Below are 12,100 nucleotides of genomic sequence, written 5' to 3'. Positions count from 1 at the left end.
ATGCGTGTATGTATTATAATTCTGCACAACATGATCATTGAGGGTTAGTAGGGATGAAAACGGAAATGATAATTTTCGGTTAACCACAATCGTGCACCTTGCGCATAAAACTCGTGTGGTGTTGATAGTAACAGGCCCTCTCACGCTGCAACCTTAACGAGAGTGGCAAGTTTGGTCATCTGTTCGGGCAGACCTGCAACCACCTCACCTACAACTTCACCGCCCCCTCGGCCTGCCTGCCTGCCTGCTGCATACTCGAACTAATAACCAGTCGCCATCACAAAACTTGAGGACCCATCTCCAACCAAAGAAACTAAACGACGCTTGCGAAACAAACTTGCCCCGCTTACAAAGATGGCGGATCGTCGTCGTCCGTTTCACTTCACCGCGCGCGTCTAAATCAGCCTCGATCTCTCCCCATCATCAACCGCTCGATCAGATAGATCATCATCTACTCGATCTTGCGACGGTCGACACTAATTCTTTATCATATTTTAACTAACGTGTACCATGCGGCTCCTTAATTCGGTTGGCCAGTTCGCGTTTCATCTGAAATTGAAAGGTCGTCGACCGTACGTGGACAGACGGATTGAAAACCGAGAAGAGATGGATGGATTGCGGGGTTGGTTGGTTCAGCACACAAGAAACTCATCACTGTGGGGCTTGACGGCTTCCTGACAACGGCTACATTGCAACCACCGCCACCGCTCCTCCTCGCGCGTCCACCTCTCTCTCCCTCCAGACGTCCACGTCGCCACTCACCAGTTCGCCACGGCAGCACCACCAACCAAACAAGCAGCTCTCCCTCCCTCCCACTTCTCATTCAAACAACAAAGCTCCCTGCGATAAACCGTCGTCGGTTTCGGCATTTCTTGGCCCCAAAGCACGCGCGCGCTAATGCCTTCGTCGCCAACATCGCCTACTCGCTTCGCGTTGTCGTCCCCTTTACTTGTTGGACAGCACCTTTAGGTGGCGCGTCTCGTCGTCCTTGCTTCCCAAGAGACCGTCGCCTTACATCTATCGCTCGCTGCCTTATTGCCTGCACCTCCGTGCTGTGCTGTACTGCACCTCCGTGCTGCGCTCCGGTACGTCCTCCTCTCATCCTTGCGTCGTGTCAATTATATTGCGATCCTGTATTCTTAACCAGATCAGTTCATCAGCCTAGCTTCTGGTCATTTTTTCCGCGTTCATAATGTGTTCTTTTTCGGTTTTATATATCTCCAACTGGATGGATTCCCCGTGCAGAGGCTGCTGCTGCTGCAGAGCAAGTGCTTCTTTCCTCACAAATTAAAGCGTATAGTCCTGTGCGACGCGTGTGCCGACGGCCGGAGCAAGGAATAGATCTCGGGTCCTGGTCACGGGAAGGTATCTTGGAAGAGCTGGATACAAGGAAAGTTGTGAGGGCGGCCGCCGCCGGCCTTGGAATTAGTTCGTTCTTTCAACTGGAGCTATACTAGTAGGAGGGCATTTAAGATGTTCAACATAGTTTCGTCGTGGAACAAGAGGCGGAGAAGCAGGTCACTCGACCAGCTAAATCCCTGTGAGTGAAAGTGAAACTCTTGTCTCTCTCTCTCTCTGTCTCTTTTCTCTGTCTTCTCTCTTCTCTCCCCTCCCCATATATGGGCCATGGAGTTCTGATGATCTGAAGGGTCGGACCTCCTCTGCAGGGGTGTACAAGCCGGCTGAGCTATGGCAGGCGAAGGAGCAGGAGCACCACCACCCGCCGCCCAAGAAGCGCAGCTGCACCATGGTGTTCACGCTCAAGGAGATGGAGGAGGCGACCAACCTGTTCAGCGACCGCAACCTCATCGGCAAGGGAGGCTTCGGCCGGGTTTACAGAGGCGTGCTCAAGGATGGCCAGGTGCTACGCTTGGCCTCTCTCTCACCATTGCTTTTCTTTTTTCATTTTTCATTTTTTGTCGGCGCGGGTCTTGTTCTCGTGTTTGGTTAAGCTGCGGCGTTGATGTCAAATAATCGAGCCTTTTGTCCAATGATTCAGCTTGGAAGAGAAGCTGTTGTTTGTTGTTGCATGTGTATCTGTGGGACATTTCGTCTTAATTAAATATCCACCGATGAAGAAAACGTAGTGGCAACCACCACCGGTCAGATTTTGCCACTCATCATCAGCTGATTCTTCCACACCAGAGCTCACTAGTCGCTAGCCTCAGTAATAATTCATGCATGAACTACACGCATGGTTCAGGAGTTGCGTCAGCTGCTCTGACTGTATACAACTGAATGTCTGAATCCTTCTGTGAAGATCGTCGCCGTCAAGAAGATGGAGCTGCCGACTTGCAAGCAGGCCGACGGCGAGCGCGAGTTCCGGGTGGAGATCGACATCCTGAGCAGGCTAGACCACCCCAACCTGGTCACGCTCATCGGCTACTGCGCCGACGGCAAGCACCGGTTCGTGGTGTACGAGTACATGCCCAGGGGCAACCTCCAGGACATCCTCAACGGTGACACCCATCCCCCCCATATACACCACAATGTTCAGAGCGGAGGGTCACAATCTGGCGTCTCTCAAATCCATTCAGGCATTGGGGAGGTGAGGATGGACTGGCCGCTGCGCCTGCGGATCGCGCTGGGAGCGGCGCGGGCGCTGGCCTACCTGCACTCCAGCACGGCCGTCGGCGTCCCCGTCGTCCACAGGGACTTCAAGTCCAGCAACATCCTCCTCACCGACCACTACGAGGCAAAGGTAGTAGGTCACCACATCCTCCTTCACGTTCCGGCCACGGCCATATATCTCTGCTCTACTGCTATCCACATCTGAATGCGTTTCGCCGGCCGGCCGGCCGGATCGGATCGGAACCCCTGCCCAGATCTCGGACTTCGGGCTCGCCAAGCTGCTGCAGCAGGACCAGGACCTGCACACCACCACCAGGGTGCTGGGCACGTTCGGCTACTTCGACCCCGAATACGCGCTGGTACGCATACGGTCCTTCTTCCCTTCACATTGAGCTCACCAGATTCCTGCGCGCCATTGCCATTGCCATTGCCATGCCACCGCAAATGAGAGTTCGGCTTCTCCTCATTCCAGACAGGGAAGCTGACGCTGCAGAGCGACGTGTACGCGTTCGGCGTGGTGCTGCTGGAGCTGCTGACGGGGCGGCGGGCCATCGACCTGAGCCAGGGGCCGCAGGAGCAGAACCTCATCGTCGGCATCCACCAGGCGGTGGGCGACCGCAAGAAGCTGCGCAAGGTGGTGGACCGGGACATGCCCAGGGGCTCCTACACGCTGGAGTCGGTGTCCATGTTCGCCGCGCTCGCCGCGCGCTGCGTCTGCTTTGACAGCGCCGGCCGCCCGCCCATGCAGGACTGCGTCAAGGAGCTCCAGTTCATCATGTACGCTAACATGAAGATATGATCACTCTCGCGGGTGCAAACCGCGCGTGGGTTTTCTTTACTTTTGAGACGGGGGGCGGGGCATGCGGATGCGGCTGCTGGATTGCAATTGCAGGTCCGCAGCTTTTGTTTGGTTGATGAAACGAATTGTCTAAAAGGGCTTTATACAGTTACATAGTAGTGCTTGTTTGGTAGAGCTTGTAGCTCTAGCCAAACCAGTTCTACTAGTGATTTCTCCCATGAAGTAGATCTGTGTGACTCTGATTTATCCAGTTAGAAAAAACGTTCGTTAGAATAATTTTTATTGGTATAAAAAAATCGTGTACTTACACAGTTGCATTGACTAGGCATGGCAATTTCAACCGAAAACGTTTTCGATGGGTATATCTGACCTGATTCATGTGGGTATGGATGAAGACTTTGACCACCGGCATTCGACTCGAAGTTTCGCCGGTGTAGATGTGGGTTTCTATTTCAACCCGCGGGTGACCTCCACCCGACTCAAAATTTAGTTTATTCTTTGTTTTGTGCAAAAATGGTTAAGCTATAATATTAATTGTTTTGAATAATTAACTTGGCTAATTGTTTATAAAATGTGTTGTTGTTGATCAACGTGAAAAGGCTTAAAATCCGTACATATAACTTAATTGTTGCTATCAGTGTTTAAAATATCTGGATATAGCTGGTGGAGAAAGGTGGGATATGATAATCACATTTTAGCGTTAATTGGTCACATACGCTAATATTGGATTTTAGCCCGCTAAAACAGCTAAATCCAATATGATTTAGCGCGCTAAATTTCACAGGAGCTGGCTGTTGTACATTGTGGGCCGACCGACCGAGTGAATTTGGGGCCAGAAACAATTAGTCAAAAAGTCCAAAATTGAAGGGCTGAACCCTAGCCGATTCTCTTGCTCCTCTCCTTGTCCCTCGAGCAGCGGCGGCGTGAGGCCCATGTGCCCAACCGATGCTGCGAGCCTGCGGTGGAGTACCCGTACTATAACTGGCTCGCGCCTTGTGCGAGTGTCTTTGACCGCTGCATTTACATAGTTGAAAGAGTATTACTTTAGATATATAGAAACAACAAATTCTATGTAATACACAAAATTATCTAAATAGACAATTGTTAGAAGTATAACAGATTAGTGTACAAATGTAGCATCATGAGCAATCTAAATCTAATATTACCATGACGCTATTTACAGATAATTGAGTGGATATATATATACATGTATCGAACATTCAAAAATATTGATCTTAGTTGCCACAAAATAATTATGTACTAAAAAAAGTTTACAATGAGTTTATCAAGGTACACACCGAGAACGGATCAACCATACATACAAATTTCTTGAGACAAAAAAATACTGGTGTAAGGCCATAAAATATAGATTGGCACTAAAGAAACATGTGCTTTTTACAATCATGTTTAATATTCATGGAGTTTATTGTCCTCTCTTTCGATGAGTAGTGTTCCTTTTTCAGTCTGTATGTGTTGTGTCGATAGTAAATAGTGTTAGTGACTAACTACTGGAAACGAAAATATAATTAGGTACCGTGTCTTTCTATATGGACCATCACGTTCGTCAAGGAACAATATTTATCGAGTGACAAAGATGACACGTTGACCATGTGTTTTTCTTTGTGTGTATATATACTGAACATGTATGTGTATTCATATATAATATAGGATCATTGTGCATATATTTAATTACATATGCTACCATATTATACAATTTATGTATATGTAATTAGGTTGTCCTTCAGAGTTCAGAGGTTGTTCCAAGAGGAGTCGGGGAGAATGAAAGTAAAACCTTGGACTGTGAACTCTATCATCTATACCTCGGTTATCAGCCTCAGCCGATTAACATAATTCTTCCCAGGAAAAGAGGTCTCTCTTATGACCATTTCACCGAAGATGTAGCCTACCGATCACATATCAATAGCCAGGGTATACTCTGAGCAGTTGAGCTCGAATTCAAGTGCTATGTACCACACAACTTAGTTCATCATGAAGTCAGCTTCAGTCGTGGTCCTTGCCAACCCAAAGTCCTCCATTTTCAGATCGCATTTGACATTCAGCACTCAACATCATGTTGCTCGGCCTGAGGTCCCTGTATAGGACATTTGCGAGTGGACGTACTTGAGTCCTCGAAGAAATTGGTAGACGAAATACTGCCCCGGGTAAAACTAAAAGTAAGGCAACCCTTACACACGGGTTGTGGTATATTCTGATGTAAAAGAAAAAATAGAGGACGACACATCATTGAACCTGACAATGATCGTCAGTTAATAGCTGGTTTCATCGTAGGCGGTGATGAAGATCAGTGTGGATGGATCGCCAGTATGGTGGTCGAGGAGGAAGAGGAGGTTGCTGATGCAACAACATTCGCTTCCGATTCCACGCGCGCCTTGGCCTTAGCCTCCTCTGCGCGGCGATTAGCAGTTGAAAGGGAATTAGGCTTACACCTATTTCCTAATTAATTTTGGTGGTTGAATTGCACAACACAAATAATTGGACTAACTAGTTTGCTCTAGATTATATGTTCTACAGGTGCCAAAGGTTCATCTATAACTATACGAAATCGACTGTCCGGAATACCGTAGATTATTCCGGACAGGAGAAGCTTTTTGGAAAAACAGGCCAAGCGCGGACCGTCCGGCCCCTTGCGACGGACCGTCCGCGACACAAGAATGACCCTCGGACAGAACCAATGCAAGAACACAAGTTTCCACTACGGACTGTCCGAAGGAAAAGCAAAGACCGTCCGAGCCCTCGCGCGGACCGTCCGGCCTCAGGCGCGGACCGTCCGGTCGGTAAGAAACCGAAAAACCCGAAGGTAACGGGTTCGGAGAAATGAATTATAGGGGGCCTCGCGGACCGTCCGGGGTGCACGACCGGACCGTCCGCGACTGGCTCTGTCTGACATCTGACGACGCATTAAATGCAATATAGCCGTTGATATAGCCGTTACTGCTGATCGTTGCATTTTCAGCCGTTGATCTACAGGGGCGGACCGTCCGGACCTGGCTCGCGGACCGTCCGCGCTCAGCAGAATGGCCCAACGGCTAGGAAGTGGTTGGTGGCTATAAATACAACCCCAACCACCTCCATTCATGACATCCAAGCATTCCAACCTTCAACATTCAATACAAGAGCTAGCAATTCATTCCAAGACACATTCAAAGCCTCCATCTCTCCAAGTTTCACAATTGAGAAAAGAGATCATTAGTGATTAGTGGCTTGAGAGAGAAAGTGATCCGTGTGTTATTTGTCGCTCTTGTCGCTTGGCTTTTGCAATCGTGCTTTCTTGATTCTTTCATTGCGATCAAACTCACTTGTAATTGAGGCAAGAGACACCAATCTTGTGGTGATCCTTGTAGAAACTTTGTGTTCCAAGTGATTAAGAAAAGAAAGCTCACTCGGTCCGAGGGACCGTTTGAGAGAGGGAAGGGTTGAAAGAGACCCGGCCTTTGTGGCCTCCTCAACGGGGAGTAGGTTTGCAAGAACCGAACCTCGGTAAAACAAATCCGCGTGTCACACTCTTCATTTGCTTGCGATTTGTTTTCAACCCTCTCTCTCGGACTCGTTTCTTTATTACTAAAGCTAACCCGGCTTGTAGTTGTGTTTATATTTGTAAATTTCAGTTTCGCCCTATTCACCCCCCCTCTAGGCGACTATCAATTGGTATCAAAGCCCGGTGCTTCATTAGAGCCTAACCGCTCGAAGTGATGTCGGGAGATCACGCCAAGAAGGAGATGGAGACCGGTGAAAAGCCCACTACAAGCCACGGGAGCACTTCATCGGAAGAGTCCCGCACCAAGAGGAAGGAGAAGAAGAAGATCTCTTCCAACAAAGGGAAGGAGAAGAAATCTTCTTCTCACCACAAAGAGAAGAAGGAAAAATCTTCTTCCCACAAGCCGCATCGGAGTGGGGACAAGAAGAAAAGAATGAGGAAGGTGGTCTACTACGAGACCGATTCTTCATCGGCATCCACCTCCGGCTCCGACGCGGCATCCATCACTTCTAAGCGCCAAGAGCGCAAGAAGTATAGTAAGATCCCCCTACACTACCCTCGCATTTCTAAACATGCACCTTTGCTTTCCGTCCCATTAGGCAAACCACCAACTTTTGATGGTGAAGATTATGCTAGGTGGAGTGATTTAATGCGATTTCATCTAACCTCACTCCACAAAAGTATATGGGATGTTGTTGAGTTTGGTGCACAGGTACCATCTGTAGGGGATAAGGAATATGATGAGGATGAGGTGGCCCAAATCGAGCACTTCAACTCTCAAGCGACAACAATACTCCTCGCCTCACTAAGTAGAGAGGAGTATAACAAAGTGCAAGGGTTGAAGAGCGCCAAGGAGGTTTGGGATGTGCTCAAAACCGCGCACGAGGGAGATGAGCTCACCAAGATCACCAAGCGGGAAACGATCAAGGGAGAGCTCGGTCGATTCCGGCTTCGCAAAGGGGAGGAGCCACAACACATGTACAACCGGCTCAAGACCTTGGTGAATCAAGTGCGCAACCTCGGGAGCGTAAAGTGGGATGACCATGAAGTGGTTAAGGTTATTCTAAGATCTCTTATTTTCCTTAACCCTACTCAAGTTCAATTAATTCGTGGTAATCCTAGATATACTAAAATGACCCCCGAGGAAGTAATCGGACATTTTGTAAGTTTTGAGTGCATGATCGAAGGCTCGAGGAAGATCAACGAGCTTGATGATCCATCTACATCCGAAGCTCAACCCGTCGCATTCAAGGCGACGGAAGAAAAGAAGGAGGAGTCTACCCCAAGTCGACAACCAATAGACGCCTCCAAGCTTGACAATGAGGAAATGGCACTTGTCATCAAGAGCTTCCGCCAAATCCTCAAGCAAAGGAGAGGGAAAGACTACAAGTCCCGCTCCAAGAAAGTTTGCTACAAGTGTGGTAAGCCCGGTCACTTTATTGCCAAATGTCCATTATCAAGTGATAGTGACAGGGGCGACGACAAGAAGGGGAGAAGAAAGGAGAAGAAGAGATACTACAAGAAGAAGGGCGGCGATGCCCATGTTTGTCGGGAGTGGGACTCCGACGAAAGCTCAAGCGACTCCTCCGACGACGAGGACGCCGCCAACATCGCCGTCACCAAAGGACTTCTCTTCCCTAACGTCGGCCACAAATGCCTCATGGCAAAGGACGGCAAACGGAAGAAGGTTAAATCTAACTCCTCCACTAAATATGAATCTTCTAGTGATGATAATGCTAGTGATGAGGAGGATAATTTGCGTACTCTTTTTGCCAACCTCAACATGCAACAAAAGGAAAAACTTAATGAATTAATTAGTGCCATCCATGAAAAGGATGATCTCTTGGACACCCAAGAGGACTTCCTTATTAAAGAAAATAAGAAGCATGTTAAGGTTAAAAATGCTTATGCTCTAGAAATTGAGAAATGTCAAAAATTATCTAATGAGCTAAGCACTTGCCATGAAACAATAGACAACCTTAGAAATGAAAATGCTAATTTATTAGCTAAGGTTGATTCTCATGTTTGCAATGTTTCAATTCCCAACCCTAGAGATAATAATGATGATTTGCTTGCTAGGATTGAAGAATTGAACATTTCTCTTGCTAGCCTTAGAATTGAGAATGACAAATTGCTTGCAAAGGCTAAAGAATTTGATGTTTGCAATACTACCATTTCCGACCTTAGAACTAAGAATGATATCTTGCATGCTAAGGTTGTAGAATTAAAATCTTGCAAACCCTCTACATCTACCATTGAGCATGTTTCCATTTGTACTAGATGTCGAGATGTTGATATTAATGCTATTCATGATCACATGTCCTTGATTAAACAACAAAATGATCATATAGCAAAATTAGATGCTAAAATTGCCGAGCATAACTTAGAAAATGAAAAATTTAAATTTGCTAGAAGTATGCTCTATAGTGGGAGACGCCCTGGCATCAAGGATGGCATTGGCTTCCAAAGGGGAGACAATGTCAAACTTAGTGCCCCTCCTAAAAGATTGTCAAATTTTGTTAAGAGCAAGGCTTCCATGCCTCAGGATAACGAGGGTTACATTTTATACCCTGCCGGTTATCCCGAGAGCAAAATTAGAAGAATTCATTCTAGGAAGTCTCACTCTGGCCCAAATCATGCTTTTATGTATAAGGGTGAGACATCTAGCTCTAGGCAACCAAACCGTGCTAAGTTGCCTAAGAAGAAAATTCCTAATGCATCAAATGAACATAGCATTTCATTTAAGACCTTTGATGCATCTTATGTTTTAACTAACAAATCAGGCAAAGTAGTTGCCAAGTATGTTGGGGGCAAGCACAAGGGGTCAAAGACTTGTGTTTGGGTACCCAAAGTTCTTGTGTCTAATGCCAAAGGACCCAAAACCATTTGGGTACCTAAAGTCAAGAACTAAACTTGTTTTGTAGGTTTATGCATCCGGGGGCTCAAGTTGGATACTCGACAGCGGGTGCACAAACCACATGACATGGGAGAAAAAGATGTTCTCCTCATATGAGAAAAACAAGGATCCCCAACGAGCTATCACATTCGGGGATGGAAATCAAGGTTTGGTCAAAGGTCTCGGTAAAATTGCTATATCTCCTGACCATTCTATTTCCAATGTTTTTCTTGTAGATTCTTTAGATTACAATTTGCTTTCCGTTTCTCAATTATGTCAAATAGGCTACAACTGTCTTTTTACTGATATTGGTGTCACTGTCTTTAGAAGAAGTGATGATTCAATAGCATTTAAGGGAGTGTTAGAAGGTCAGCTATACTTGGCAGATTTTGATAGAGCTGAACTCGACACTTGCTTAATTGCTAAGACTAACATGGGTTGGCTCTGGCACCGCCGACTAGCCCATGTTGGGATGAAGAATCTTCACAAGCTTCTAAAGGGAGAACACATTTTAGGATTAACAAATGTTCATTTTGAGAAAGACAGGATTTGTAGCGCATGCCAGGCAGGAAAGCAAGTTGGCACTCATCATCCACACAAGAACATCATGACGACCGACAGGCCACTGGAACTCCTACACATGGATCTATTCGGCCCGATTGCTTACATAAGCATCGACGGGAGTAAGTATTGTCTTGTAATAGTGGATGATTATTCTCGCTTCACTTGGGTATTCTTTTTACAGAAAAAATCTCAAACCCAAGAGACCTTAAAGGGATTCTTGAGACGGGCTCAAAATGAGTTCGGCTTAAGGATCAAGAAAATTAGAAGCGACAACGGGACGGAGTTCAAGAATTCTCAAATTGAAGGTTTTCTTGAGGAGGAGGGGATCAAGCATGAGTTCTCTTCTCCCTACACACCACAACAAAATGGTGTAGTAGAGAGGAAGAATAGAACTCTATTGGACATGGCAAGGACCATGCTTGATGAGTACAAGACTTCGGATCGGTTTTGGGCCGAGGCGGTCAACACCGCCTGCTACGCCATCAACCGGTTGTATCTACACCGAATCCTCAAGAAGACATCATACGAACTCCTAACCGGTAAAAAGCCCAACATTTCATATTTTAGAGTCTTTGGTAGCAAATGCTTTATTCTTGTTAAGAGAGGTAGAAAATCTAAATTTGCTCCTAAGACTGTAGAAGGCTTTTTACTTGGTTATGACTCAAACACAAGGGCATATAGGATCTTTAACAAGTCCACTGGACTAGTTGAAGTCTCATGTGACGTTGTGTTTGATGAAACTAACGGCTCTCAAGTAGAGCAAGCTGATCTTGATGAGATAGGTAATGAAGAGGCTCTGTGCATCGCGCTAAGGAACATGTCCATAGGGGATGTGTGTCCTAAGGAATCCGAAGAGCCTCCAAAAGCACAAGATCAACCATCCTCCTCCATGCAAGCATCTCCACCAACTCAAAATGAGGAAGAGGCTCAAGTTGATGAAGAAGAAGATCAATCAAATGAGCCACCTCAAGATGACGGCATAGATCAAGGGGGAGATGCAAATGATCAAGACAAGGAGGATGAAGATCAAAGATCGCCACACCCAAGAGTCCACCAAGCAATCCAACGAGATCACCCCGTCGACACCATCCTCGGCGATATTCATAAGGGGGTAACCACTAGATCTCGTGTTGCTCATTTTTGTGAACATTACTCTTTTGTTTCCTCTATTGAGCCACACAGGGTAGAGGAAGCGCTTCAAGATTCGGATTGGGTGGTGGCGATGCAAGAGGAGCTCAACAACTTCACTAGAAATGAGGTATGGCATTTAGTTCCACGTCCTAATCAAAATGTTGTAGGAACCAAATGGGTCTTCCGCAACAAGCAAGATGAGCATGGCGTGGTGACAAGGAACAAAGCTCGACTTGTGGCCAAAGGATACTCCCAAGTCGAAGGTTTGGATTTCGGTGAAACCTATGCACCCGTAGCTAGGCTTGAGTCAATTCGCATTTTATTGGCCTATGCTACTTACCATGGCTTTAAGCTTTATCAAATGGACGTGAAAAGTGCCTTCCTCAATGGACCAATCAAGGAAGAGGTCTATGTTGAGCAACCTCCCGGCTTTGAAGACAGTGAGTACCCTAACCATGTCTATAAGCTCTCTAAGGCGCTTTATGGGCTCAAGCAAGCCCCAAGAGCATGGTATGAATGCCTTTGAGATTTCCTTATTGCTAATGGCTTCAAAGTCGGAAAGGCCGATCCTACACTCTTTACTAAAACTCTTGAAAATGACTTGTTTGTATGCCAAATTTATGTTGATGATATTATATTTGGG

General features: G+C 46.6%; 1 protein-coding gene across 2 annotated transcripts; it reads left to right on the top strand.

The window, feature by feature from the left end:
- Window positions 1-749: 749 nt before the first annotated feature.
- On the top strand, window positions 750-3,691 carry LOC103647389 (probable serine/threonine-protein kinase PBL28). Of its 2 annotated transcripts, XM_008671932.4 has the most exons (7): window positions 750-1,085; window positions 1,246-1,540; window positions 1,668-1,861; window positions 2,261-2,459; window positions 2,538-2,701; window positions 2,826-2,930; window positions 3,044-3,691. In XM_008671932.4, exons 2-7 carry the CDS (start codon window positions 1,474-1,476, stop codon window positions 3,368-3,370), a joined length of 1,056 nt encoding a protein of 351 aa, XP_008670154.1. In that variant the 5' UTR covers window positions 750-1,085; window positions 1,246-1,473; the 3' UTR covers window positions 3,371-3,691. The 2 variants fall into 2 exon arrangements, with proteins under 2 accessions (XP_008670154.1, XP_023157438.1); XM_023301670.2 differs by having other exon boundaries at window positions 2,261-2,701.
- Window positions 3,692-12,100: the final 8,409 nt, after the last annotated feature.

This window comes from Zea mays, chromosome 2 (assembly GCF_902167145.1).
Source record: "Zea mays cultivar B73 chromosome 2, Zm-B73-REFERENCE-NAM-5.0, whole genome shotgun sequence".
NCBI classification, from domain to species: Eukaryota; Viridiplantae; Streptophyta; class Magnoliopsida; order Poales; family Poaceae; genus Zea; species Zea mays.
Note: the sequence above shows the minus strand (reverse complement) of the source record. Positions and strands in the feature narration are given on the sequence as shown.

What these genes read in the sequence shown, in the direction of transcription:
- LOC103647389 (XM_023301670.2), top strand. Translation starts at nt 1,474, where the DNA reads ATGTTCAACATAGTTTCGTCGTGGAACAAGAGGCGGAGAAGCAGGTCA. An exon ending in ACTCGACCAGCTAAATCCCT is followed by an intron (nt 1,541 to 1,667) that starts GTGAGTGAAAGT and finishes CCTCCTCTGCAG; the next exon opens with GGGTGTACAAGCCGGCTGAG. An exon ending in TCGACCCCGAATACGCGCTG is followed by an intron (nt 2,931 to 3,043) that starts GTACGCATACGG and finishes TCCTCATTCCAG; the next exon opens with ACAGGGAAGCTGACGCTGCA.